The 25,681-nt window shown below is 35.4% G+C and overlaps 1 protein-coding gene across 4 annotated transcripts in view; it reads right to left on the bottom strand.

Moving 5' to 3' along the window:
- Positions 1 to 2,176: 2,176 nt before the first annotated feature.
- Positions 2,177 to 25,681, bottom strand: part of LOC118194650 (MAPK/MAK/MRK overlapping kinase-like) — a 129,663-nt gene continuing 106,158 nt past the window's right edge. For all 4 annotated transcript variants that reach the window (XM_085824415.1, XM_085824412.1, XM_085824416.1 and 1 more), the window contains 4 exons: positions 22,478 to 22,657; positions 11,068 to 11,224; positions 7,461 to 7,628; positions 2,177 to 2,437 (listed from right to left, as the gene is read on the bottom strand). In XM_085824415.1, the coding sequence (XP_085680541.1) occupies positions 2,366 to 2,437; positions 7,461 to 7,628; positions 11,068 to 11,224; positions 22,478 to 22,657 (577 nt within the window). In that variant the 3' untranslated portion in view covers positions 2,177 to 2,365. The remainder of the gene's footprint in view (positions 2,438 to 7,460; positions 7,629 to 11,067; positions 11,225 to 22,477; positions 22,658 to 25,681) is intronic.

Raw genomic sequence — 25,681 nt, 5'->3', positions numbered from 1 at the left:
CAACACTGTACAGTAAAAGAAAATATTTTCATCTCAACCGCGCAAGACTGTGTATCGGAAACTCTAAAAATATGCTTTCCTAAAAATTATTTGTGGCATTGCTGTTGAATTTAATTTTAGGGTTTAAATGCAAAGAACATGATATTTAATAAATAAAGGTAGCATACAAAACGCTAAATAAACGCCACTTTTGGGCGTAATATAAAATCTGAAAGCTTTCAGACTGTTATTTGGAACTAAAATATTGTTACGAATTTGGCATTTAAATAATTAACGTTAGTTGAATTGTAAATTAAATGGTTTTATTTCCCGCGCAGTGCAGCGCGTGACGAATATAAAAAGAAAGGTAAGCCGGAAAATTGAAAATACAAGAGCGCGTGCATTTAACATTTAATAAATATCTCTTTTTGAATTCGAGAAAGTTCCAAAAAGTTCTCGCGCGCGATTTAAAATCTTATAAAAGGAGGAAAACCTCTCAGTTCGAGTGTATCTAGGAGTGGTCTTCGACTCACAGCTGTTATTCAAAGAACACACGGAGTATGCCTTGCGCAAAGCCACCGCTGCTAAAATGTCTCTTTACCCTTTAATAAGAAGAAATGCTAAATTAAATATCAGTCTCAAGAAGAAGATCTATACCAGCTTAATAAGACCCACCCTACTTTATGCAGTGCCTATCTGGGCCACTGTGTACAAGACTTATAGACACAAACTACAGGTCTTTCAGAACAAAATACTCAGACAAATTGTTGACTCCCCATGGTTCGTACGTAACCTGCAGATACATAAAGAACTAAAAATAAGACCCATAGATGATCAAATTCTCACCACGAGCCACAATTTCTATGCTAAAATAGAACTTTCTCAATACGAACATATCCGTAATCTGATAAATTATGATCCTACTATAGAAATTGCAGCAAAGCGCCCAAGAGGCATCTTCCATAACAGCAAATGGTGAAATGTGTATATATTGTACATAGTACTATTATCTTTATTTTATCTTCATTGTGTCATTTTACCAGTGTCTTTGAAACTTTATAGACTTATGGACATGATCCGTGTACCTGGATCTTCAAAGCACTGATCTTATATTTGTCATTTTCGTAATCTTCTTATTGTTATATCAGAGACTTTGTAATATTGTGGACTTATGGACATGATCCGTGTACCTGGATCTTCAAAGCTCTGATTATTTATTGCTAGTGTAAAATGTTTTTCACCATTTGCCACTTCGCTCAAATACCGCCGTCCCTATATGTACATAGTGTATAGTTACAGTAACTCATGTGCCTCAGTGTTGTACAAGAACTTTAGTGTTTAATTTCTCAGACCAAGACTTCACTGAATTGTGATATCTACTATTTCAAGATGCATTGGGCTGTGGACAGTTCACGGGAGGGTGACTCCCACGTGACTACCACTGTCCAATCCGTGTTTTACAGAAAGGATGAATTTGAATATTTTGTTTAGCTAATCTGTTGCACTTAGTTGTGCCATTTGTCTTCATTTAGATCTTGATATTAGTTTAATTATTCCAATCTAGATAACCTGTTTCAAAACTTGATAATTATTAATATTTCCAATATTTCTCATTGTACGCGTAAGCTGGTGACCACCCGCGTGACAGGCTCCTGCCAATCATCTCCCTTACTCCACCTACATTTCACAAAATTTGACAAGTTTCGCCTAGTTGGCGCGGCGTAAATCGCCTTAATTAAAAACTTAAGTACCAACGCCTTAGGGCAATTTACCAACAGAGACGGTTAAAGTAGCGGTTGGCTACTAATTGCCGCCTAGCCATTGACTCGATTTCGATTTCGATTTCGATTTCAGTTCGAGTGATGATTAGTTAGTTTGTTGTTGTTTTAAGAGTTTGTTTAGAAAACTGCTCTTGTTGATTGTAGCGAATTCGCGGATTAGCTTTCTTTTAGCTGTTTTGAATTAACTTTTCTTGAACTTTTGAGTAGTTGAAAGATAACTACTGTGAGATATTGTAATACTGAAAGAATATCTGAGGGAATTTAAGCATTTTTATTGTGATAATAATAAAATTTTGTCCATTTTTCATCGGACTTGTGCATTCAATTCAAACGAACCCGTTCGCACGCAACAATATGTTTTGAAAGAATGTGTGTTTAAATGGAATCTATTTCATGAGGAATTCTAGATTTACAAGTCATGAACATTCAATTTTATTTTGTACACAGTAAAAAGTTGAACATTTGATACATCTGAGCTTGTATCCAGAACTGCTTCCATCAGAGAGTCTGAAGAAGCAAGTATTTATAAATGTTATGATAAATAGCACCGCTTCTTCAACAGAATTCACTTCTTACGCACTTCTTTTATAAGTTGTTATACGCAGCTAAGGCCTCCAAGGTTGATGGATAGGTGGAAGATGTGATACGTGATTGTCCTGACCATGATTTCTGTTCGTCTGGAAAAGAATTTGAAATTAAAAAGAAATTATATGGAATAATAATACGCACTGTATAATAAAACTTTAAATATTTAGACAACAAGACTTGTAAATCAGACAACATAACATTTTTATTCTGAAAAAGTTTCGATAACCGAGATATTTTTTGCCTACTGTGTGAGGCATGGAGGCACTCTAAATTTGTGGCGAGCCGAAAGTCCTTTCGAGAGGTTTGGGATACGGGAAGAGGACCTCCGACCCTCCCCCCGAGGAGCTGTCTCTCAAACTTGGAGGTGGAACTGTCACCCCCAAGTAATCGTACTGTCGTACTGTGTAAGCAAAATCGTACTGTCACCTGTACGGTGCCCAAGACTGTTGCCAACGAAAGGCACAATCTTGCTTCCTTGCCACGCTGAATTCGTGGGTTTGCTTCAATTTCAGACAAGCGAGATTAGTCACAACAATGGCAACACGAAAATTGCTCCCTTCTGAAGTTTCTCGCGTAATCTCGTAACTGTCATACGTGAATATCGACAAAATTTGTTCTCCAACTCGTCTGAATTTCGGAAACGTTCTGTATTTCCAGTAATGCTTCAGAACTCGCTGCTTGAAAAGATATGTACTCACCTCTGCTAACTAATGTACCCTAACGATTGCCTCCTGATGAGCTGTGATAGAACTAAAAACTAAATTTAAATTAAAAATAGATAATTTTAATGTGAATTAAGTTTTCCAATCAGCTCAATCTTTAAGTATTTTTATGCTATTAACATACGAAAAAAGTAAATATTATTTAGCGACTGCATTTCATCGGAAGTTAAAGAAAGATATAAATTATAAATTACGCAGACTTAAAATTAATGAAGTGAGCTTTGTTTTATTTTTATTGTATAAAACGAATTGCTTTCGACAAAATTAAGGAATGAGATTATTTTGCGTTTGTCTAACGATTCAGTACAATTCTCTTTCAAAGAAAGTGAAAGAATGAAATGAATTTTAATTGAAGAAAACCTTTAATTAGAAAAAGCAATTTTTGCTCTTTTAATTTCTGGCCAAAAAAAAAAAAGTTATTTTTCATTTGTGTTAAACGAAACGTGTACCCATTTCTCTTTAGCGTTCTGTTCAAAACTTAAACTGACACATTTTATTTTTTATTGTAGGAAATTAATAAAATAAAATGAAATGAAGAAAAGTTTTTATAAAGTAACCTTATATTTAAAACTCGTAAAATAATATGGGAACTAAAAGAACGGTACTTTTCCGTATCGCCGGCGCAAATCTCGCCAAGCAGACTTTATTGGCGACAACATACAGTATACATATAAAAAATATTAAAAAAATTTTAGTTCTAAGAATTCTTTTTTTGAAGGCTTAAACATTTTAATATCGCTTAAAACTTTATAAAAAGCCAATAAATAAAGACAATAAATTTGTAAGAAGACATTAATTTAACAATTTACTATGCTTTCATGGTTTAACATCCTAATTCGCCGGTTCATATCACGTGACCCCAAGCGATCTCATCTCACGTAAACTACTCTACAAAAATCTAATGCTCTCACTAATTATCTACACTCATTTCAAGTTAAATCTTAATTTGGAACACAAGTTTAAATGCAAGAAATATTTCAATGCGTACGAATAGCTTACTCAGAAATTATGTAAAACTGCAGTACTTTACTTCACTAATACATTCTCATTAGAATTGATGAATTTAACCCTTGACTTTCCTTTTCTATATTTTCGACTTCGGGTAAGAGCTGTGATTGCATCCTGATTGACTTAATTACCGAAAATGGCCTTAGACATAAAACTGATATATCTGATAAAAATTCTATGTAATTATATGCCAGTATTGAAAGAAACAATCAATCTGATAAGAAAAAGCTGAGACTTGTTTTGAAAATGAGGCGTAAAAGGTTACCAGCGAGAATATTCCGTTTGGCATCGGTTGTACCATTATTGGCGACTGTATCGCTTGCGCCGGCAAAACGGAAAAGTACCAAAAGAACTTTAAAACTTTAATTCCAATGTAATTTTAGATGGTGAAATTTTAAAATAATGGACGTCAAATAATCGAAAAAAATCGAGCAGAAGATTTCCCAAAACTTCAGAAATGAAATTAAAATTTTCAGAAGTTTCATTTAAAAGACTGTTTTCCGCTTTATCCAGTGGTGCAAACAATAAAATCTGTATTTTTAATTCGTTCGTTAAAAGCAGATATGTGTGAAAAATTGTTTAAGTATTAAATTAAAAGAAATCTATATAAAATTTTGTATTGTTATCACAAACAGTGTATGTATAAAGTTTTAATTCAGTAGCTTATCAGGAAGAGGTTAAAAAATCGATGACAGACTGCTCTCTATAAACACAAACATCCTGAACGAATTAAATACGATTTTATACTAATAAAATGAATAATGCAATACATATTAATTCCACATGCCGTACATACACTGACTACCAATAAGTATTTGGACACCTAGGCAAATGACGATATTTGCGGTCCTAAGGTACGTCACGGACTCTGCCAGTATATATCGTGTAGGAAACAGCATCGGCTTTAGTCGCATGCAAGATGCCTCACAGTTCGGAGCTCTCTGATTTCGAGAAAAGTTTAATTATCGGGTATCACAAATGTGGCCGATCCTTAAGGGACATATCTAGCGATCTGAAGTAGCCAAAATCGACAGTGGCCTATGTGATTAAGAACTGGAAGGTGAGCGGTGATTGTCGGAATGTGCCCCGAGTCGGCAGACCAACGAAACTGGGAGATAGAGACCGACGAGTGGTGTCCAGAGAAATTCGGAAGAACCTCACCTAACCGATGGCCCTCATCCGTGAGGAGTTTCAACAGGCATCTGGGAGTATTGTTTCAATGAATACCATCCGTAATTAAGCACATCTGTTTGGTTTTCATGGTCGTGCTGCTGCCCATAAGCCTTTGATCACAAAGTCCAACCGCGCTGCTCGGTTAATGTGGTGCAAAGCACATCAAAATTGGACCGTAGATCAGCGGAAACGGGTTCTTTGGAGTGACGAATCAAGGTTCACCCTTTACTGTTCGAACGGCAGGGTCTGTGTCTGGCGTCTACCTGGAGAACGTCTCCTGCCTGAATGCATTGTGCCAACAGTCAAGTTCGGCGGAGGTGGAATTATGGTCTGGGGGTGTTTCTCCTGGTATGGGCTGCGACCCTTGGCCCCCATTCATGGTAAGCTCAACTCCGATGCCTACTGCACTAGTTTAGATGACAATGTGCTTCCTACGTTGTGGCAGTTTTACGGGTTGGACCCCTGTTACTTTCAGGACGACATTGTCAGCTGTCATGTTTCGACGTTAACCAAAGGTTGGTATGGTGCCAATGAAGTTTATCGAATGGACTGGCCTGCCCAGAGTCCAGACCTGAACCCTATCGAGAACCTCTGGGACGAGTTGCATCCCCGAATTCAGGGGTGCACTACCCATGCAAAATCGGTGAAGGAACTTCTCTGTCTTCTCCAAGCCGAGTGGAAGAAAATACCAGTAACTATCATACAAAGACTTGTGGAAAGTATGCCCCGGAGTGTCCACGCTGTAATTACCTCTCGTGGAGGCTCTACCAACTATTAATTTTGAATAAAGTTAGTTTTTCTTTTCTATCACAGGTGTCCAAATACTTATTGGTAGTCAGTGTATTCCTCTAAGGAAATTAATTATCTTCCGGAAATATATTACAGTTCACATGCCGTATATATCAATTTAAATAAATAAATTTATTCTTTTTTTTAAACAGAATAAGCATATTCCAATTTTTATTACTGTAATAACATCCTTAACGAATGAAATAAAATCTTATACTAATAAAATGAATAATGCAATACATATTAATTCCACATGCCGTAGATATTCCTCTAAGGAAATTAATTATTTTCGGGAAATATATTACAGTCCACATACCGTATATATCCATTTAAATAAATTTATTCTTTTTTAAAAGAAAAAGCATATTCCATTTTTTATTACTGTAATAAGATCCTGAACGAATTAAATAAGATCTTATACTTATGATGTTGTGGCCCCAACTGGTCAGCAACAATAGTAGTGATTGCTATGAACTGTAAAGTACACAAACTCGTAAGAAGGGTTTAAATCCCTTTTTATTCCACTTTCGAAATACAGCTGCGTTCACTTGACGCTCACAAACTACTCCGACCCGGCGGTGTAACAAAAATAGAAAAGTACAACTAAAAATAAATAACAGGATGAATAAACAACGAGATCACTACCTACGAGGCTCTAAAATCGTAACTAACTTAACCGCGTTCTAAGATACAGCTGAGATTCAGCAAACTTACTGATTAAGAAGTTGAAAGATTCAACGAACTGCCGAAATAGGCACACAGGCCGAAACGCGCGGTTCTTAAATTTCTACCTAGCAACCTTCACGCTCGTGATTCAAGAAGCACACTAACAATCGCGTTTCCCTTCTATTTAACTCAATTTACTTCTGCTAAAAATTTGAATACTCTGCGCGTTCTACTACGATTTACATACTCTGACATTGGCAATTCTAGGGGGAAGTAAAGGCTTGACAGGAAAAATAGCTTAAAATAAATGTTAGTTAAAATAAATATAAGCCCTACATACTAATAAAATGAATAATGCAATACATATTAATTCCACATGCCGTAGATATTCCTCTAAGGAAATTAATTATTTTCGGGAAATATATTACAGTCCACATACCGTATATATCCATTTAAATAAATTTATTCTTTTTTAAACAGAATAAGCATATTCCTTTTTTTATTACTGCAATATAAAAAAACTAAAAGCAACAAATAAATTAACTACCAGTTTAATTTTTACTTGTACAATATATATATACATATATATACAATAAAAATAAAAAATAAATAAAAATAAAATAATATGGGTATCAGAAGTTCGAATAACCGGAGTTCTGCTGCAAGCACCTTTAAAACTAATAAGTTAGGAAACAAAAGTCTGTAGACATTCTTTTCGTTTGCCTTGTACGTACCGAACATAACTAATACTCACCTTTTTCTTCCTAGATTTGCCAGGTATGGGAGGCAAGTTCACAGATCTGTTGGTTTTACATTTTATTGCCTCTAGGCCTAGATTTCGACTGCCGTGAAGTTCCTGTCGCAACCCGTGACCGTTCACTTCGAGAGTGGGCAGAAGTAACATCTGCTCCGACTTCTGCTTCTTAAATAGCAAATGCGGAAAAATACGAAAACAGCATTAATGATCAAGTGTCGGGTGTATGAAAAGCATAAAACAATGTACATAAATTTGTAAATACAAAGCAGTGTACACTACGCCAAAAAAGGGGGGACAGTTCTATATCTTTCGTTCTACTGCGCCCATTGACGAAATTCAACTCCCGTTTTTCATGTATCGAAAGCGCGACTTAAGATATGTATTAGATTTATATACAGCATTGTTCTAATATTTTTTGTCAAAATGTTGAATATGTGTGAAAACTGTTGAATGACTCATGTTAACTGTTTCAGCAGTTTCTCTAACAGATTTTCCCCGTTCAATATGCAAATTAATAGCTAATTTTCGAATTTCAGGCAAAGTTTCTTTTCGTTTAGCATTCATGGCTGCACAGAGCTAAAAAACACAAAAATTCCAAAACAAACTGGAGAGAAATACTGCAGGCGATTTTATAAATTATTGCCAATTGCTTTTGAGTAAAAATAAAAACCCCCAAAAATATTTTTATTGTAGTACGTAGTAGTATCTAATGGTGTCCCATCACTTATGTGAGCCATTTTTTGCTCCGTTTTAAACAATTGTATTTTTATTAAATTAATATTTTAATATTTTGAGAAAATGTATGTTATGTAATAATTGTTACTAAATTTAAGTATGAAAGACACCCACAAAAAATTTTTACATGTGTTTTTAATTTATTTTATTACAGTTTCCTTTTGTAAAGCACAAGTGTCCCATCACTTTTGTGAGACACTGTACGTGATTCTATACACTGGTGCTTTATGAAATTTGGCATATTTGTTGAAAGCGATAAAACATCAGGTGTGGCTCAGATATTTTGCTAAAATCATTTGAAAGTAGAAATGAAGTTAACTTTTTTTTTCGCTCATGCATAATGTGAAAAGGTAGGAACGAGGCGCTTTTTCTTTTTCCGCTCCGGCATAATGGAAGGGAAAGGAAAATTGGTTGCCATATATTAAGAAGTTCGCCAAGTGCATTATTCTTGGCCCAAACTGAAAAAAATTCGCCAAGATAAATTTTTGAAAGATAAATTTCTGCGTAAATTTCGCACCAAATCTTACAAAATTTAATATCTAGGCATAATTTGAGTAGTAGAACCGAAATATGAAAAAACATTGGTATGCCATTTCAGAAAAAGTCAGATTTCGTGTCAAAATACCTATGTTAGAACAATGCTATATATAAATCTAATATATATCCTAAGTCGCGCTTTCAAAACAAGAAGAACGCAATTTGAATTTTGTCAATCGGCCAAATAGAACGGGAGATAAAACTGCCCCCCTTTTTTTTGCGCAGTGTACATATGGTAAAAACAAGAAACAAAACCGTACAGCAAATTCGTTGCTACTTATTTCTTGGCCAAGGCACTTTACAGTATATTACGATAGCAGTGCTCTTCAGATAATACTTAACTAAAAAGATATAGCCGAGGTTATCAGAATTCTAAGTAGTTGGCCCCTAAATATATAAGCTAGCAAGCTATCATGGGCCTGAAATACAACCAAGCGTAGTAATAGCTTAGAGAGAGACGTAGCCAAAAGACGAACCGGAGCTAGTCAGAAACTCTGAGGCTCTCTCCCAAAGTCAGTGGAACTTCGACTTAAATACTGTTCTTACTCATTTGCATTAAACCCGATTCTAAAAACGCATGCTGGTAGAAAATTATAAGCTGAAATTAGGAGGGACAGGAAAGTAGCTTTTAACTAAAGGTAAGTGCTAAAAACTTATGATAAATCTTACAGTTTAAAGACTATTTTATTCTAACCAATTATTTTTAGTTTCAGGAAACTTTCCTTTCCTTTCTGATTTTAGTTTCCAGCCAGAATGTAATAGTAATGACGTGCATGCAAATCTAAATGGGTTCGAAATCAATATTTAAGCAAAGGTTTTAACCAGTTAACTGTGGCACTGTCGTTTAAGAAAGCTCACCGTTTTGTGCGCCAGAATCGAGCCATGACGAGTATATTCGTCAATCACAGAGTAAGATGCGCTGGTAAGATATTAGATGAAAAAGATGGGTTTATTTTATAAAATTGAAAAGTCTATTACTGATATTTACTTATTTGGTTAACATAAGCATAAATTACATACATATTAAACTAAAAATTCAATCAATTAAATTAAATATTATACATATAAAAGTAAGAATTTAAATTCCTGCTGTGGAGTGATATTCAGCGAAACGGGGTACTATACACAATGGGACTTTGCAAATTGAACACCAGTAACGCGATTCCTTCCTGATCTTACCTTTGTAGCAATGTGAACACCTTCGCGGAAGTTTCCCCCCCCCGATGTTTCGGGTATAAAACCCGGAACATGTTTCCCGCCTAATTGGCTTATATTAGGTCTAAACGGCCGAGTTTGTGTCGATTTATTTCTTTCAATTGGATACGTCGCAAAAGCGTCTTCCATAAATGTGAGCAAAGAGTTGATATGCGATAATGTTCCGTTATTATTATTATTATTTATATATAATATGAATGCCTTCAGACACATAATGTCTGAGAAATGGAGAAATATCTTTTTGTAGAACTTTTTGAGTCGTTTTCTTGCTGTGGAGTACGCTATGATAATTCCATCGCTCATATCCACTCCACCCATTTTTTTGGTATAATCAATCACTAGCTTCGGTTTCTTTGTTATTATTTTTCTTTTCTCTGTTTCTATTACGTTGTCATTATATACAGTGCTTACTAAATAAACCTCCCTCTTATTTTCCCCTTTCATTAATATAATATACGCATGACGAGTATACTCGTCAATACACAAAATCGTCCCGCTTGTCCATGACGAGTATACTCGTCAATCACAGTTAACTGGTTAAGAGTTTGTGAGAAAGGAGAGTTAGTTCCGAATTTATACCGCGTGTTTGAAGTAGCTTTCTACGTGAATAGTTGGTGCTTAGCCCCTCGCTTTAGATTATATTGATATTCTATGCTCGGCTTTGCTTCGTGCAGCGGATTTAGCGGGTTAAATAAAGAATTCAGTCGTGTAGCTAATCTTTATTTTTATTGTGACTGTACATTTTTTATTTTCTGTTAAGTTATTTAACCAAACTGTGAGCACCGAGGGAGTGCATTTCTGTTAAGTTCAAATAAAAAGGTTATTTAAACTTTATATTCCGGTGGAAGCTAAGGAAACGAAGTGACATTTCTGTTCCAAATCTAAGAAAATGGATTAACTAACATAAAATATCTTACAGACTTTCTAAAGGAAACTGGCTCGTATTCACGTAATGCATGGGAAACCAACCGTGGAGCCAGATTGTTCGCACAGGATCGAACCTCTTGTATTCAGCAATCTTAACGACTCCCCTACTGTTTTGGCCCTTATAGTAAAGGAAGCTTGTAACTTTTCAGTGGGCGTATAATATTAAGAATACTTTAATTAAGAGATTTACCTTGCGTTCTCTCGTCGAGGGATGAGACGTGTCTTCGATTCGGGAAGTGTGTCCGCTCCTGGGTGAGAGGGGAGAAGCGTGTTTGGAATCTGATGCCGTCCTCCTACCCGTGTTTCGAGATGAAATACGTCCGGAGTGTTGGTACTTCTCGGCAAGCCTGATTGAAGAAAACAAATACAATACCCTTCAACAAAAGGAAGACATAAACTCAGTTAAAATGTCTCATTTATGACTCGTTAGGTTATATTTTCAGAGATGATATCAAACAAAAAATATTTTGACGTCATTAACCATTAAATGAAATGTGCAGGACATGATATGGACGTTAGTTGGATTGGCCATTTCTAATACACGTTGTAAGACCGAAATAATAAGTATTTCTTAATTTTCATCTAGTCCTGAAACACGTTGCCTGTATCCACTACGATAGATAACATCTTAAAATATTCACCTGCACAACTATGTATATCGCAGTGCATATCATGTAATTTAATCCCTTTTACTTGCGCTAATTTAACGCTGAAAAGTAGGAGTACCATTGATGCCGCCGCCGGTGGCAGTACTTGTAGTGCTCGCTGGAGTCACAATTTCCATTACGATTCGAGGAAAAAATGATGCCAGAATGTTGTTAGTTTTCTAGTTAGTGTGTACTTACTACCTACTTGCTTAGGGTAAATATTAGATGGCCACCCTCACTTCTACATAACGTAACATAACTATGGGTCAGACAATATAACTAATTAAGTGTTCCTAAATTTCTGTCTTATTATGAAAGCAACACTAATTGACCATGTAGTATTTAAGTTCGTCACCACATTGCATTCATGAATGACATAATAGCAGATAACTGGGACTACTATTTATTAGTGTGCAATAGAATCTATGTACATGGGGATTATCCTAGCTAGTTTTGATGCATTTATGGGCTAGAAAATACTGTTGCAACAAAAATTTATTATTATCACAACAATAATGCTTAAATTTTCTCAAATTATCATGAAGTATTACAATATCTCACAGTAGTAATCTTTTAACTACTCAAATGTCCAATAGAACGTAATTCAAAACAGCTAAAGAAAGCTAATCCGCGAATTCGCTACAATCAACAAGAGCAGTTTTCTAAACAACAACAAACTAAGCAACTACTACAAACTGAGATGTTTTCCTCCTTTTATAAGATTTTAAAATCACGCGCTAGAATTTTCCAGTACTTTCTCGAAATCAAAAAGAGATATTTATTTATTTAATGCACGCACTCTTGTATTTTCAATTTTCCGGCTTAGCTTTCTTTTAATATTCGTCATGCGCTGCACTGCGCGAGAAATAAAACCATTTAATTTATAACTGAACTAACATTAGCTTTTTAAATACCAAATTCGTAACAATACTTTAATAATATGGATTTAGATCCCTGATGTTTTCAGATCAGTAGTCTTCAACCTATGTTCAGTGGAACCCTGGTGTATCATGCTACTCGTCTAGGGATCCTCATTCAAAATCAAAATACCGAAGAATTTTTTAATGCCAAATAACTGGTAAGCATTTAAAATACCTAATTCAATAATATATTTGGAGAAGGTTCCACAAAAAATGGAATTTTATGAGTTCTTTGAGTCCATAAAGTTGGAAGACTATTGATGTAAACTATTTTATGACTGCAGTTGTGCACTATGATTGAAAGGATTTCGTAAAGATTGCCTTTCGGTAGAAATAGGGAATGCACCAAATTTTTGTGAAAGGAAACTGTACATATAAAATTAAAATACCGAAGAATTTGATGTCAAATAACTGGTAAGCATTTAAAACTTTTTGATGTCAAATAACTGGTAAGCATTTAAAATACCTAATTCAATAATATATTTGGAGAAGGTTCCACAAAAAATGGAATTTTATGAGTTCTTTGAGTCCATAAAGTTGGAAGACTATTGATGTAAATTATTTTATGACTGCAGTTGTGCACTATGATTGAAATGATTTCGTAAAGATTGCCTTTCGTTAGAAATAGAGTGTTGCATAATCGAGAAAATATTGTTAAGAATTTTATTATTACTATTTTTTATTATTATTGTCTATTTTTCAAAAGTGTGTTTTTGTTTTATATTGTGTGAAGTTGTAACTATATGTCTTTTCTTGTGTGGCAACAACGCTTCTGTAATTCTTCAATTTGAACTTTTGGATGTGTGCCAAGTTTGATGGCGTAATGCTCTGGTGAGAGCGTCGATTGATTGTGTAGATGAAACATGTTGTTTCAGAATGTTATTTCTTTAAAATATGTAAAATAAATGTTTTGTTTTCTGAACTCGGATTATGCAAACGTTATTTAGTTTCAACATAAAAGTTTGGCGTCCGCGACAGGACGTTTGTGTGATTTCGAGTAGTTTTGATTTAGGCGTTTTGTTAAAATGGAGTTGTTAAAGGCAAAACGTAAAAGTGAACGTACTTCGTTTACGTTAACTACGAAGATTGTGGAAGAAGAATTGCCTACTTGTACGGATCCTGAGAGATTGCAAGTGTTGTTGGGGCAACTAATTGACAAATTTGAACGCTTGGACAGTACTCAAAGCAGTGTTTTAGAACAAACCAAGGAAGCGGATTTCGAGAATGAATTTAATACGGCTGAAGGATACAGAGATTCCTTTATAGCTTTAAAGGTGAAACTTCAGAATAAAATTGGACAACTGAGTTCGATGAATGTTACTACAGATATTGCTTCACTTTCGATTTCGGATCCTAAAGAAAATAAAAACAGGAAGTTCAAACTTCCTAAACTTGAACTGAAAAAATTTTCTGGAGATGCAAGAGAATTTTTAGGCTTTTGGAGCCAATTCTCCAAAATTCATGAAGATGCGGATATTGTGCCGGAAGATAAATTTTTGTACTTAGTGCAAAGTGCAGTACCTGGCTCAAAGGCAGCTCAACTTTTGAACAGTTTTCCTGTTACCGCCGCGAATTATCCTAAAGCTATCGAGCAGCTGAAAGAAAGATTTGGTAGAGAAGACCTTCTGGTGCAGATCTATGTAAGAGATTTGCTTGGGCTTGTTACAAAGAATGCTACAACAGGCAGAACGGCGTCGGACTTAGGAGTACTTTATGATAGTATAGAAAGTAAATTACGAGCACTGGAAAGCTTAGGACGCACCAAGGAAAAGTTTGCTGATTTCTTGGGACCTTTAGTGGAGTCGTGCCTACCTGAGAATATTTTACGTGCCTGGGAGCGGAGTCGAACTTCTGAACAAGGACAGGAAAAGAGTTCTGAAAGAACGCTTGAAAAACTAATGTGTTTTTTAAGGCATGAAGTAGAATCGGAAGAAATGATTAGATTAGCACAATCAGGATTTACTCATTCTGTTAAGCGTCTTAATAAAAATGTTATTTCAGGTAATTCAGATTTAGCAACAGCTGCCGCGCTGGTAAGTACAAATGAAACCAGTAAAGGTAAGCAAAATGTTTGTATATTTTGTGGTAAGCCTCATATGAGTGCTAAGTGTTTTAAAGCTGAAAATATGAGCTTAAATGAAAAGAGGCAACTTGTACAAAAGAAGGGTGTTTGTTTTTCATGTTTAAGAATTGGCCATTTAAAAAACCAATGTAAAGCCAATATTAAATGCCCCATTTGCAGTTGTGATCATATAAAATTTATGTGTCCTCAGAATGTTAGATCTGTAAAACAAAATGACTCTAAGTTGGATGTTTCCCTTTCTAATAATAGTAAGAGCGAGAAAGTTTATTTGCAAACTTTATGTGTTCTAATTAAAGTTAAAGATCGAGAGAGAAAAATTAGGATTCTCTTGGATTCGGGATCCCAACGATCATACGTTGGGGAGAAAATTATGAAGCGAATGAAGGCTGATCCTATTCGACAGGAGAAAGTAATTCATGGTTTGTTTGGGGGGAGGGAAACTGCGCCTGTAACCCATTCTGTTTTTGCTATTGACATAAGCAGTTTAGATAACACTTTTAGGTGTTGTTTTGAAGCTTTTTCTGAAAAAAAGATATGTGGATTTGTTCCAACAATCAAGAATGCTCAGATTATAGAGGAATTGAAAAGCAGGAAAATTGAGGTCAGTGACACATTTTGCGAGGAAAGTGAAATTGATTTATTGATAGGTGCAGATGTCATTGGTAAACTGTTAACTGACGAATACCTAGAATTACCCTCTGGTTTAACTGCAGTCAAAACAAAACTGGGTTGGACGGTTATGGGTAAAGAAAATGATACTGTCAGGGATAATGCCCTAATAAGTCTTTCCTTGCATGTAAATAATGCTTCTTTGAAATCTTTATGGGAGCTTGAAGTTTTGGGTATTTCCGACCCGACGGAAAATAGTAAAATGAAAAATCTTCATTGCGACTACGAGATTGATTTTCAGAATAAATTATCTATTCGGCCCGATGGTAGATATGAATTAGAATTACCCTGGAAATGCGAATCTACCAATTTATCAGATAATAAAAGCATTGCTTTGACACGACATCAAAAAATGATAAAGAGGGCAAAAGAAAATAATTCTTTGAAGGAATATCAAGAAGTGTTTAGAGAGTGGGAAAATTTAAATATTATAGAAAAGGTTCCGGAAAAGGAATTAAACAATAAATGCCACTTTTTACCACACAGACCGGTTATTAAGATGAATAGTGAAAGCACTAAGGTAAGACCCGTTTTTGATGCTTCATCTTGTGAAAAGGGAAAACCATCTTTGAATCAGTGTTTATTGAAAGGACCTAATTTAATAGAATTAGTCCCTGATATTTTAGACAGAATGAGATTTTTTCCTATTGGTCTGAGTGCAGACATAGAGAAAGCATTCTTGCAGTTAGGAATTTCTCCGAAGGATAGAGATTACTTGCGATTTTTCTATCCAAGTGATGAGGGAGAAATAGTGTATAGGCACTGCAGAGTAGTTTTTGGGGTTTCCTGCAGCCCTTATCTACTAGGTGCGTCTATTAAATATCTCTTGAATAATTGTCCATCTGACTTTTTAGATGTGGCTGACAAATTAAAAAATTCGTTCTATGTGGATAATTGTATTACGGGTGTTTACAATATTGAGAAACAAGAGGATTTAATTCAAAAGGCCAAAAGTCTTATGTCGAGAGGCAGATTTAATTTAAGGGGATGGGAGAGCAATGTTGCTTCCAAATATACTACAAAACATTCTGTGGACACACCTCTTTTAGGAATATTGTGGAATTTAGACAATGATACTTTAAGGTGTAATATAAATGTAAATATGATAACTTGTGATACTAAGGCAACTAAGAGACTGATTCTGTCTATTGTACAATCAATTTTTGATCCAATTGGAATACTTGCACCAATAACTTTGCTTCCAAAAATTTTGTTACAAGAAACATGGAAGTTGAAATTTTCTTGGGACGAGGTATTGCCTCATGATTTTGTAAGTAAATTTTTTGTGTGGTTATCTGATATACTTTTGTTGAAAAATGTGGCAATACCCCGATTCATTGGAACCTTTGCAACAGTTGAATTGCATGTATTTGTCGATGCCTGCAAATATGCTTATGCAGGATGTATTTTCGCGAGAAGTATTGATTCATGCAGTGTAAAAATTACTCTCTTAAGAGCAAAATCTAGAGTAGCTCCTATTAAGAATTTGACGATTCCTAGATTGGAATTAATGTCCTGTTGCATTGGATCCCGATTATTATATTCTGTTTGTAAAGCTCTTAATGATTTTGATATAAATGTAACTTTATGGTGTGATTCCACAGTCGCATTATGGTGGATCAGAAATCCTGGTAATTGGTCAAACTTTGTAAGCAATCGTGTTAAAGAAATTACTAAGTTGACAAAACCTGAATCATGGAGGCATGTGCCTGGTAATATGAACCCAGCAGATGTGTTATCTCGAGGTTGCTCTGCTAAACAAATGATTAACTCGGAGTGGTTTAAGGGACCTTTCTGGCTAAGAGAAAGCCCTGAATTTTGGCCTACCAATATTGTTTGTCAGCCGAGCGAAGCTGACTTGGAAAAGAGGAAGGTAAAACTTATTAATGTTAACTTTTCAGAGGATACCACTCCTTGGTATGCAGAAAGAGTTTCTGATTATGAAAAAATGATTCGTGTAACCGGTTGGGTGTTACGTTTTATTTCTAACTGTAAAAAGAAGTCAAATTTGTGTAAAGAATCTAAACTAACTGTTGCTGAAATCATAAATTCCGAAAAAGTTTTGATTCGGTTGGTTCAAAGCTCAAATTTCCCTGACATTGGAGCTCTTAATCCACTTGATGTATTCATTGATAATGAAAAAATTATAAGAGTTAAAACTAGAATATTGGAACGCAAAGACAATTCTGAATTTTTAACACCAATTTTGTTACCGAGTAAATGTATCTTTACTACATTGTTAATTGAGTCAGTTCATAAGAAACATTGTCATGCTGGAACTCAAATGCTTCAATCTATTTTAAGAGAAAGATTCTGGATACTAAAACAACGTAAAACTGTGCGTAATGTGTTAAAAGGGTGTGTAATACGTCAACGATATAAAGCGAAACCGATGTCTTGCGAAGTGACTCCTCTTCCTGAAGATCGCGTAGGAGATTATAGGGCTTTTGAAATTTTGGGAGTAGATTTAGCTGGCCCATTGTTTTTGAAAAACGGTAAGAAGGTTTGGATGGCACTCTTCACATGCGCTGTGTACAGGGCAATCCATCTAGAACTGGTGACTTCGTTATCAACAGAATCTTTTCTTTTGGCTTTAAGACGATTCATAGCCAGACGTGGCAGACCACGAACTATTTATTCTGACAATGGGACTAACTTCCGAGGAACGTATAACGAAATGTCTAAACTTAACTGGGACATAATAGAGAATGAGGCAAAAATAAAGAGAATAGTATGGAAATTCAATCCACCAACAGCCTCCTGGTGGCGAGGTTGGTGGGAACGGCTAGTTCGCATAGTTAAAGAACTTTTAAGACGTTCTTTGGGAAAATCGGTTTTATCTTATGAAGAACTGGAAACCTTAATTTGCGATTGTGAGTCGGTAATTAATTTTCGACCTTTAACATATATTTCGGAGAACTCTGAAGATGCTATCCCTTTAACTCCGTCAATGTTTTTAATTGAAAATTGTACTTCGAATGTAGCAGATATAGATAAAATTGACTCTCAGCATTTTTTTAGAAGAATTAAATACCGCACAAAACTTCTTAAAGATTTAAGGAACCGTTTCCGAAAAGAATATTTGGGGCAATTAATAATGAAACAACCACAAAATAAAGTAACCCGGTTGCCTAAAATTGGGGAGATAGTCTTAATAGGCGATGATTTCAAAAAACGCTTGTATTGGCCTTTGGGTAAAATTATAGAGAAAATTCCTGGTCGGGATGGCAAAGTTCGAACAGTTAAACTAAAAACTCAGAATGGGATTTTCATAAGGCCCGTTCAGCGTATTTATCCACTAGAGATACAACTAGATGAAAATTATTTAGTTGAAGAGCCTAACGTTAACGACGATAAGAAAAACGATCAGACTGACGTACAGCATATAAAACAGAAATTTACGTCGTCAGGACGGCTTGTTAAGAAGCCTAATGTACTAGACCTTTTTAATAGGATAACATATGTTTTTGAGTCGTTTGCCACTGACTCAAAAAGGGGGGAGGATGTTGCATAATCGAGAAAATATTGTTAAGAATTTTATTATTACTATTTTTTATTATTATTGTCTATTTTTCAAAAGTGTGTTTTTGTTTTATATTGTGTGAAGTTGTAACTATATGTCTTTTCTTGTGAGGCAACAACGCTTCTGTAATTCTTCAATTTGAACTTTTGGATGTGTGCCAAGTTTGATGGCGTAATGCTCTGGTGAGAGCGTCGATTGATTGTGTAGATGAAACATGTTGTTTCAGAATGTTATTTCTTTAAAATATGTAAAATAAATGTTTTGTTTTCTGAACTCGGATTATGCAAACGTTATTTAGTTTCAACATAGAGAATGCACCAAATTTTGGTGAAAGGAAACTGCACATACAGTGGGTACAAAAAGTATTTGCACACATACATTTTTGTTCACAATTTATAAGAAAATGCATTAAGAAATACAAAAATTGGCATTTAAAAAACAGAATAAGCTTATTCATTTAAACTAATTACAAAAAATACAATAATATTAATAAAAAACATTTTTTGCAACAATATTAAAATAGCTTATGTCAAAAAGGTATTTGCACACTCAACTCAACTTTAGCAAATTTGCATTTTTATGCTATTATTTGACATTCATCCCGCAGTAAATAACATACGTAAGACGACTATAAAAGAAGGTGATCATATCAGTTGATTGTCGATTTCAAATTGTAATGGCACCTAAGAAATCTGAATTGCCGATTTCGTTGCGAGAAAAAATTGTTTCTCTACGTGAAAATGGCCTAAGTTATCAAGAAATAGGTAAAAAAGTAAATGTTTGCTTCTCTACTGTTCGGCATATTATAAAGCGTCATAAAGAAAGAGGATCTACATCAAATAACTTGCGCTCTGGACGCCCAAAGAAACTTTCACTGCGAATAAAGCGAAAAATCATAAGAGAAGCATCGAAAAAGCCATTTGTTAGTGCAATTACTTTAGCCAATGATATCGCTTCAACATCTGGAGCTCAAATCTGTGCCCAAAGTGTTCGAAATGTCCTGCACGATGCACACATTTATGGGAGATCTCCAAGGAAAAAACCTCTCATAACTGAACGAAATAGACTGAAGAGACTTGAATTCGCTAAGGAATATATCAATATGCCAATTGATTTCTGGAAAAATGTCATATTCTCCGACGAGAGTAAGTTCAATATCTTTAAATCAGATGGCAGGAAATTAGTTTGGAGAAAACCTTGTACTGCTTTTCATACCAAAAATGTGTTACCTACAGTTAAACATGGAGGAGGTTCTGGTATGATTTGGGGGTGCATGGCTAGCAAAGAAGTTGGTAATTTGTATTTCATTGATGGGAATATGACAGCTCGAACCTATATTGATGTGTTGCGAGATAACTTGCCACAAAGTGCAATAAAATTGGGTATCAGTAATTCGTACTATTTTCAGCAAGACAGCGATCCCAAGCACACTGCCGGTATAACACGTATGTCGTTGCTTATAATGTACCCAGAAAACTTGCCACTCCACCACAATCACCAGACATAAATCCTTTGGAAAATTTGTGGAAGTCTTTGGATTTAAAAATAAGAAAAAGGAAGATTTCAAGCAAATCTGCCCTTAAACAAGCCCTTAGTGAAGAATGGTCGAATACTGACCCTACTGTTACAGAAAATTTAATTAAATCAATGCCAGCAAGATTACAAGCAGTAATAGATGCTAAAGGAATGCATACTAAATATTAGTTATTTGAAATTTGCTTATATATTTTATTTCTTTTGTATTCATGCAGGTGTGCAAATACTTTTTTGATACGAGATATTTTAATTTTGTTACAAAAAAGCATTGTTATTTATATTATTGTAATTTTTCTGTTTGTTTTGGGTGATTAAATTTATTCTGATTTGGCAATACAATTTTTTTATTTCCCAATGCTTCTTTTTATGAATTGCAAACAAAAATGTAGGTGTGCAAATACTTTTTTTACCCACAGTATATAGTCATACCGTAAGCCATGAAAAATCAATATCTACAAGAATCAAATCATCAAATCAAATCATATAAAATCAGTTTAAGTAAACTTAAGATGTAAGACAACAATGTAAAATCATATTCGTTTACTTTCACGTTCGACTAACTTGGAGCTATTTCATGTTCTACGTTACTTCAAGCTTCTAATCTATTTCAAGCTTCTAAGATGAAAATTATAAAAGACTTTGCATAGCCATTTTGATGAAATTCATGTAACATATTTCAGTATTCTAAATGAAAGTGTTAGATGATCTTACTATCATGTTCAAGCGAGGAGTATGTGTTAGGATATATCTAACAGCATAAAAGTAGCTGTAGGGTACCATTCAAGAACTACTTTTTGTCGGTTGAAGGCTAGAGTTTTATTAATGCGGAACAAGAAGAGCAATGAGCACTGGTAAGTTCTTCTTGAGCTTGTTTGTTGATGTCATAATATGTTGAATAAATATGAACTATGACGGGTAGAAAATACGCCATAAAGAGTAGACGTACTAGGTTCAAGATCCGAGACTCGGACTGGATATGAACACGAAAAGTGCAAATGGGTCCAATTTAAACTCTGTAATTTCAAAAGAACTTTCTCAAAGGAACTTTTCCTGTAAACCACAAACTCCAAAATGCAATGCTGATGGACGGAACCTCTAAGAACTATTGACTTTCCGTCTTAAAAAGGAGTTTTGATCAAACATTTAGACTTTTGGATGCCTCAATTGCCTAAGATTTCATGAACAATTTCTTCCCTGTATTTCATGTCAAGATGCTTTGCTCAATGCCGCCCAGCCCGCATAGTGGTTAGTGACACTAACTGCACCGATGGCAATCCCGGAGAAGTCATGGGTGTTTGTACGCGTATAGTGTTCATGCGGCATGGGGGCACTTAAAATATACGGCGAGCCGAAAGTTCACTGTCACAGTTTAGTGCTTCAATTTAATATTATACTCACATTAGATTAATAATACAATTAATTAGTGTCACAATTTAGTGCTTAACTTCACTGTCACAATTTAGTGCTTCAATTTAATATTTATACAAATTCTGTTCTTACGAAAAGGAGAAGTCATGGTTGTCTGTACGCGTATAGTGTTATTGCGACATGGGGGCACTTAAAATACACGGCGAGCCGAAAGTCCTTTCGAGAGGTTGGTAGGGAAGAGAGATAAGAGAACGTCGGACCGCCTTCCGGGGTGTTTTCCTCAGACTTGGGGGAAAAGCTTAACAGTTAGCTAGATTCAGCAATATCTCAATTGCCTGCGGTACTACGAAGGCGTTGGTCTAGCATCTTACCTGTACCTGTAGTCTTTAATTTTTATATTTTTCTCTTAAGATATATTTTTGCAAATGAATTTTATTTAAAAATAACTCAACATAAAAAAATTAAATCGTCTGGCAATTGAATTCTAACTGAAAATGTCTGCTTAATAGTTTTAAAAGTTAACTAAATAGAATTTCATCAGTGTTTGCTCCAAAAAGGAAAATTCGAAAAGCATAAATTTTATTTAGAAATTCAACAACAGTTTTCTCATTTAATTTTGAGAGAAATTAGCTGTCCCTTCACAAATCTATTCGTTTTCATCCTCTTTCGTTATGAAGAATTTGACAAAGTCAGTGAGACCAAGATAGTGTTCTTTTCTTATAAGGACCGTTGGTGATATTAGTCAGAAATTAATTTGTTAAGTGCATACCATTAAAACTGTCAGGTTTTTCTATAGTGATAATTTCACAAGAACATTAATTTTTATTTTAAACAAAGTTTACTAATTTACTCACCTTAGATCTGTGAAGTACTGGCTGTTGAGAGCTTGGCGGGCGGAAGGTCTGTCGTCCTCGTCATAAGCGCAAAGACTGGACAGTAACTGCAGAGCTTCCTGCGAAGCGCCAGGTGTCAAAATGGCTAAGCCGATTCCTGTGTGAGGTTGGAAGCTGAAGTCTACACCATTCAGTCGCTTGCTGAAACACAATATTATAACATCTGCATATAAATGTCTGTACATATTTGTACTATACATGTTATAAACGAAGTGTTTACATCCATACTTAAGTTAACCTGTACACATAGCGGTCGTTTCTGTAATGCCTAGAACATTCGCCGCTCCAGCGTGATCAATATTTGTTAGCTTTGACTAGATTACGTGAGCAGTTATACCTACCGGAGATGCATTATCAGTTATTGTTACGTAAGGTTTAATTTAATTAATATGTTTTAGGGATTTATATTTATCTTTATATATATAAGCGGCTAAAGTGTGTGTCGCCGATAGTTTATTGTTGCCATTCGGAAGAATGAGCGCGGAAATTAACGTTTCCGCAGTTTTATTAATATCTCGGCCGATTAAAGTCGTACGAAGATGAGAATGGTATCGATGGATTCGGAGAATTTTTTGAAATCCAAGGATATACGTCTCGAATTTCAACTCGGCGCCGTTCCGTAAATATTCGAGAAAAATAAACGTAGGGGAAAATTAGTTTTTAATTAATATCTCGGCTAATTAAAGTCCCAACAAGACGCGAATAGTCAAAATGGCGTGCCACAGACCTGCGCAATCCAACGGTGTGCTTCGCTAGGCCCGGAAGCCAGCCGTTTCGGAGGAGATGGTGTTACTTCATCCCATATACAAATGCGGCTTAAGTGTCTGTTTGTCGCCGATAGTTTATTGGTTGCTTGCGTAACTGTACTAGCCAATAGGGTGAAGTTGCCACGGCACAGGGTTGCCGTTTCAATTCAGATGTAGACAATTTCCTGTAAAACTTGCCTTTGCTTCAATAAGTCTCAGGGCCAAACGCTTAAGTGTGCTGGCATTTTTTTACCTGAGCCTGCATTTGGACACGGTCAGCTTTATGTTGCCTGTTCAAGAGTTCGTGAAAGAACGGACGTAAAATTAAAAATAATGGATGGTCCTCTGCAAGGCGAGCTTAAAAATGATGGAAAGATCTACACAAGAAATGTTGTGTACAAAGAGATCTTTGACATGTGAATTAACATTTCATTATTTAAATCACCTTTATTGATTGAGCTAACGGTGGCTTTTAAGAAATGTACCGCCAGTGGTTTCTTTCATTGCACTCTTCTTTAAGAAATTAAGCAAGTAGAAGGGGGAAACCCAATGGGGCAGTAAGCAAAGGGGAGTTCTCGCCGCGTGCCCTGGGTAATTCAATTTGAATTAACAGACACCTTTGCACAAATAATTTTAATTACAATTTATAATATCTAGAACAGCGGTCATTTCATATGAGCCATATTTCATATTAGCCATGTATGTGGGGCTCCGGTTGTTTTTGTTAAACATATTCATAAACTGTTACGCAGTATTTGTCGATGACAAACGAATGCTCAAACATTGCACTGCAAACCATTCCATAGGAGTTACAGGAAAAAACTCATTACCTTTCGTGTTGTCATTATAACTTTGGTCTTCTTTAAAGTGGAAGAACTTGGCGATTTTCATTCTCAGCTTGCCTTTTACTTTTAGAGTCGTAGTGGCTTTTAGTACCAGTTTTCATCAGCAATAATGAGGAAGCTTCATCATGCTCCAATACGAGAACCCAAAGCTCCCACGAACAGCTAGTCTTACAGCAGCACGTACAACTAAACTTGAGGAGTTAAGAATCTTAGCAGCCATCTCGTTCACATGCGTTTCAGTTCTGCAGATGATCCGATGAAGAACGGTGAACGAGCTATCACCAGAAATCTTAAACTGTTCATTTACAGTTGTTCTGTCTCTTCTCGAAAAATGTTCTACTGGAACAGTGAACAGTTTCTGAACAGCGGCTGTGTTTATCATTACATCGTTCATTGTGCTAACAGGATTACTGTAACCACTTTGTTATGAAAGTGGGATACGGGCTTCGATAAATTATTGTAATTACCGAAATGCTCTTGACTGTGGTAAAACATCTTCATCATATGCTTGTTACAGCTTTTCATAATTTTTGAGCGATTTTCTGCAAACAAACTCAAAGCTTCATAGCTGCACACAAATAGATTCCATTTTCTTTACACGAAAGAGAACTTCGTATATTTATGTTTCATCCTACGAAACACATTAAAGATTTACTTCAAATTCCCTTCCCCGCCCAAGCCGACAGCACAACGAGCTCTTTTCGAAGATTTATTTCGCTGTCGTATACCCCGTGCAACAGAGAATTAATTAAATAATTAAGAAGTAAAGGAAATAAATCTTCGATAGTAAATTCATTCTTAGTCTTTTTTGGATAATCTTTGCGACTTCATTCTTTGTTTCTCATGCAAAATTCAGTTACACCAAAAACACAAAATTTAAATCAGTAGCCTAAAAGAAGTAAAGGTAACAAAAATAAGATTCGTTTCAAATCGTTCAGTATCCATCAGACTTATAATTTTCTATATTTTACTTTAAATATTCGAATTACTCTATGTTCTCCCCACCAGTGGTTCAGGGATTAAACTCTCTAAATACTGGTATTTTGAGACGGGTACGATCCAGGCGAACGGGCTGAGTACATACAGTGGTGGCCAAAATTGTGGACACTTTTGGAAATTTTTATGTTTTTGAACTTTTTATGCTTATAGAAAATGTTACGTATAGTATTGGTCGCCTTCATGTCATCGATGGGACACTGAATACCAAAAAATACATTGACGCTATTCTAGAACCAAAACTTCTACCTTCCATCAGAGATCTTTTTCCCAACAATGCTTCGTTTATTTTTCAGCAGGATTCTGCTTCTTGCCACACGGCCAAAATATCGAAATACGAGTGGTTTCGTACAAAGAGCATTAAATTGTTGTCATGGCCAGGAAACAGTCCTGACCTCAATCCTATCGAAAATTTGTGGCACCGTTTGAAAACTCTTGTCCGAATGAGGCACCCAGCAAATAAATGGGAACTAATTGAGGCTATAATTGTTTCCTGGCATCATGTAATAACGAAAGAAGAGCTTAAAACTCTTGTCAGCCCAATGAAACGTCGATGTGAAGCTGTAATCAAAAATAAA

Source organism: Stegodyphus dumicola, chromosome 9, assembly GCF_044657685.1.
Source record: "Stegodyphus dumicola isolate Sdum_Otavi_A_Nest chromosome 9, ASM4465768v1".
In the NCBI taxonomy this organism is placed as follows: Eukaryota; Metazoa; Arthropoda; class Arachnida; order Araneae; family Eresidae; genus Stegodyphus; species Stegodyphus dumicola.
This window is presented reverse-complemented; position numbering and strand designations above follow the sequence as displayed.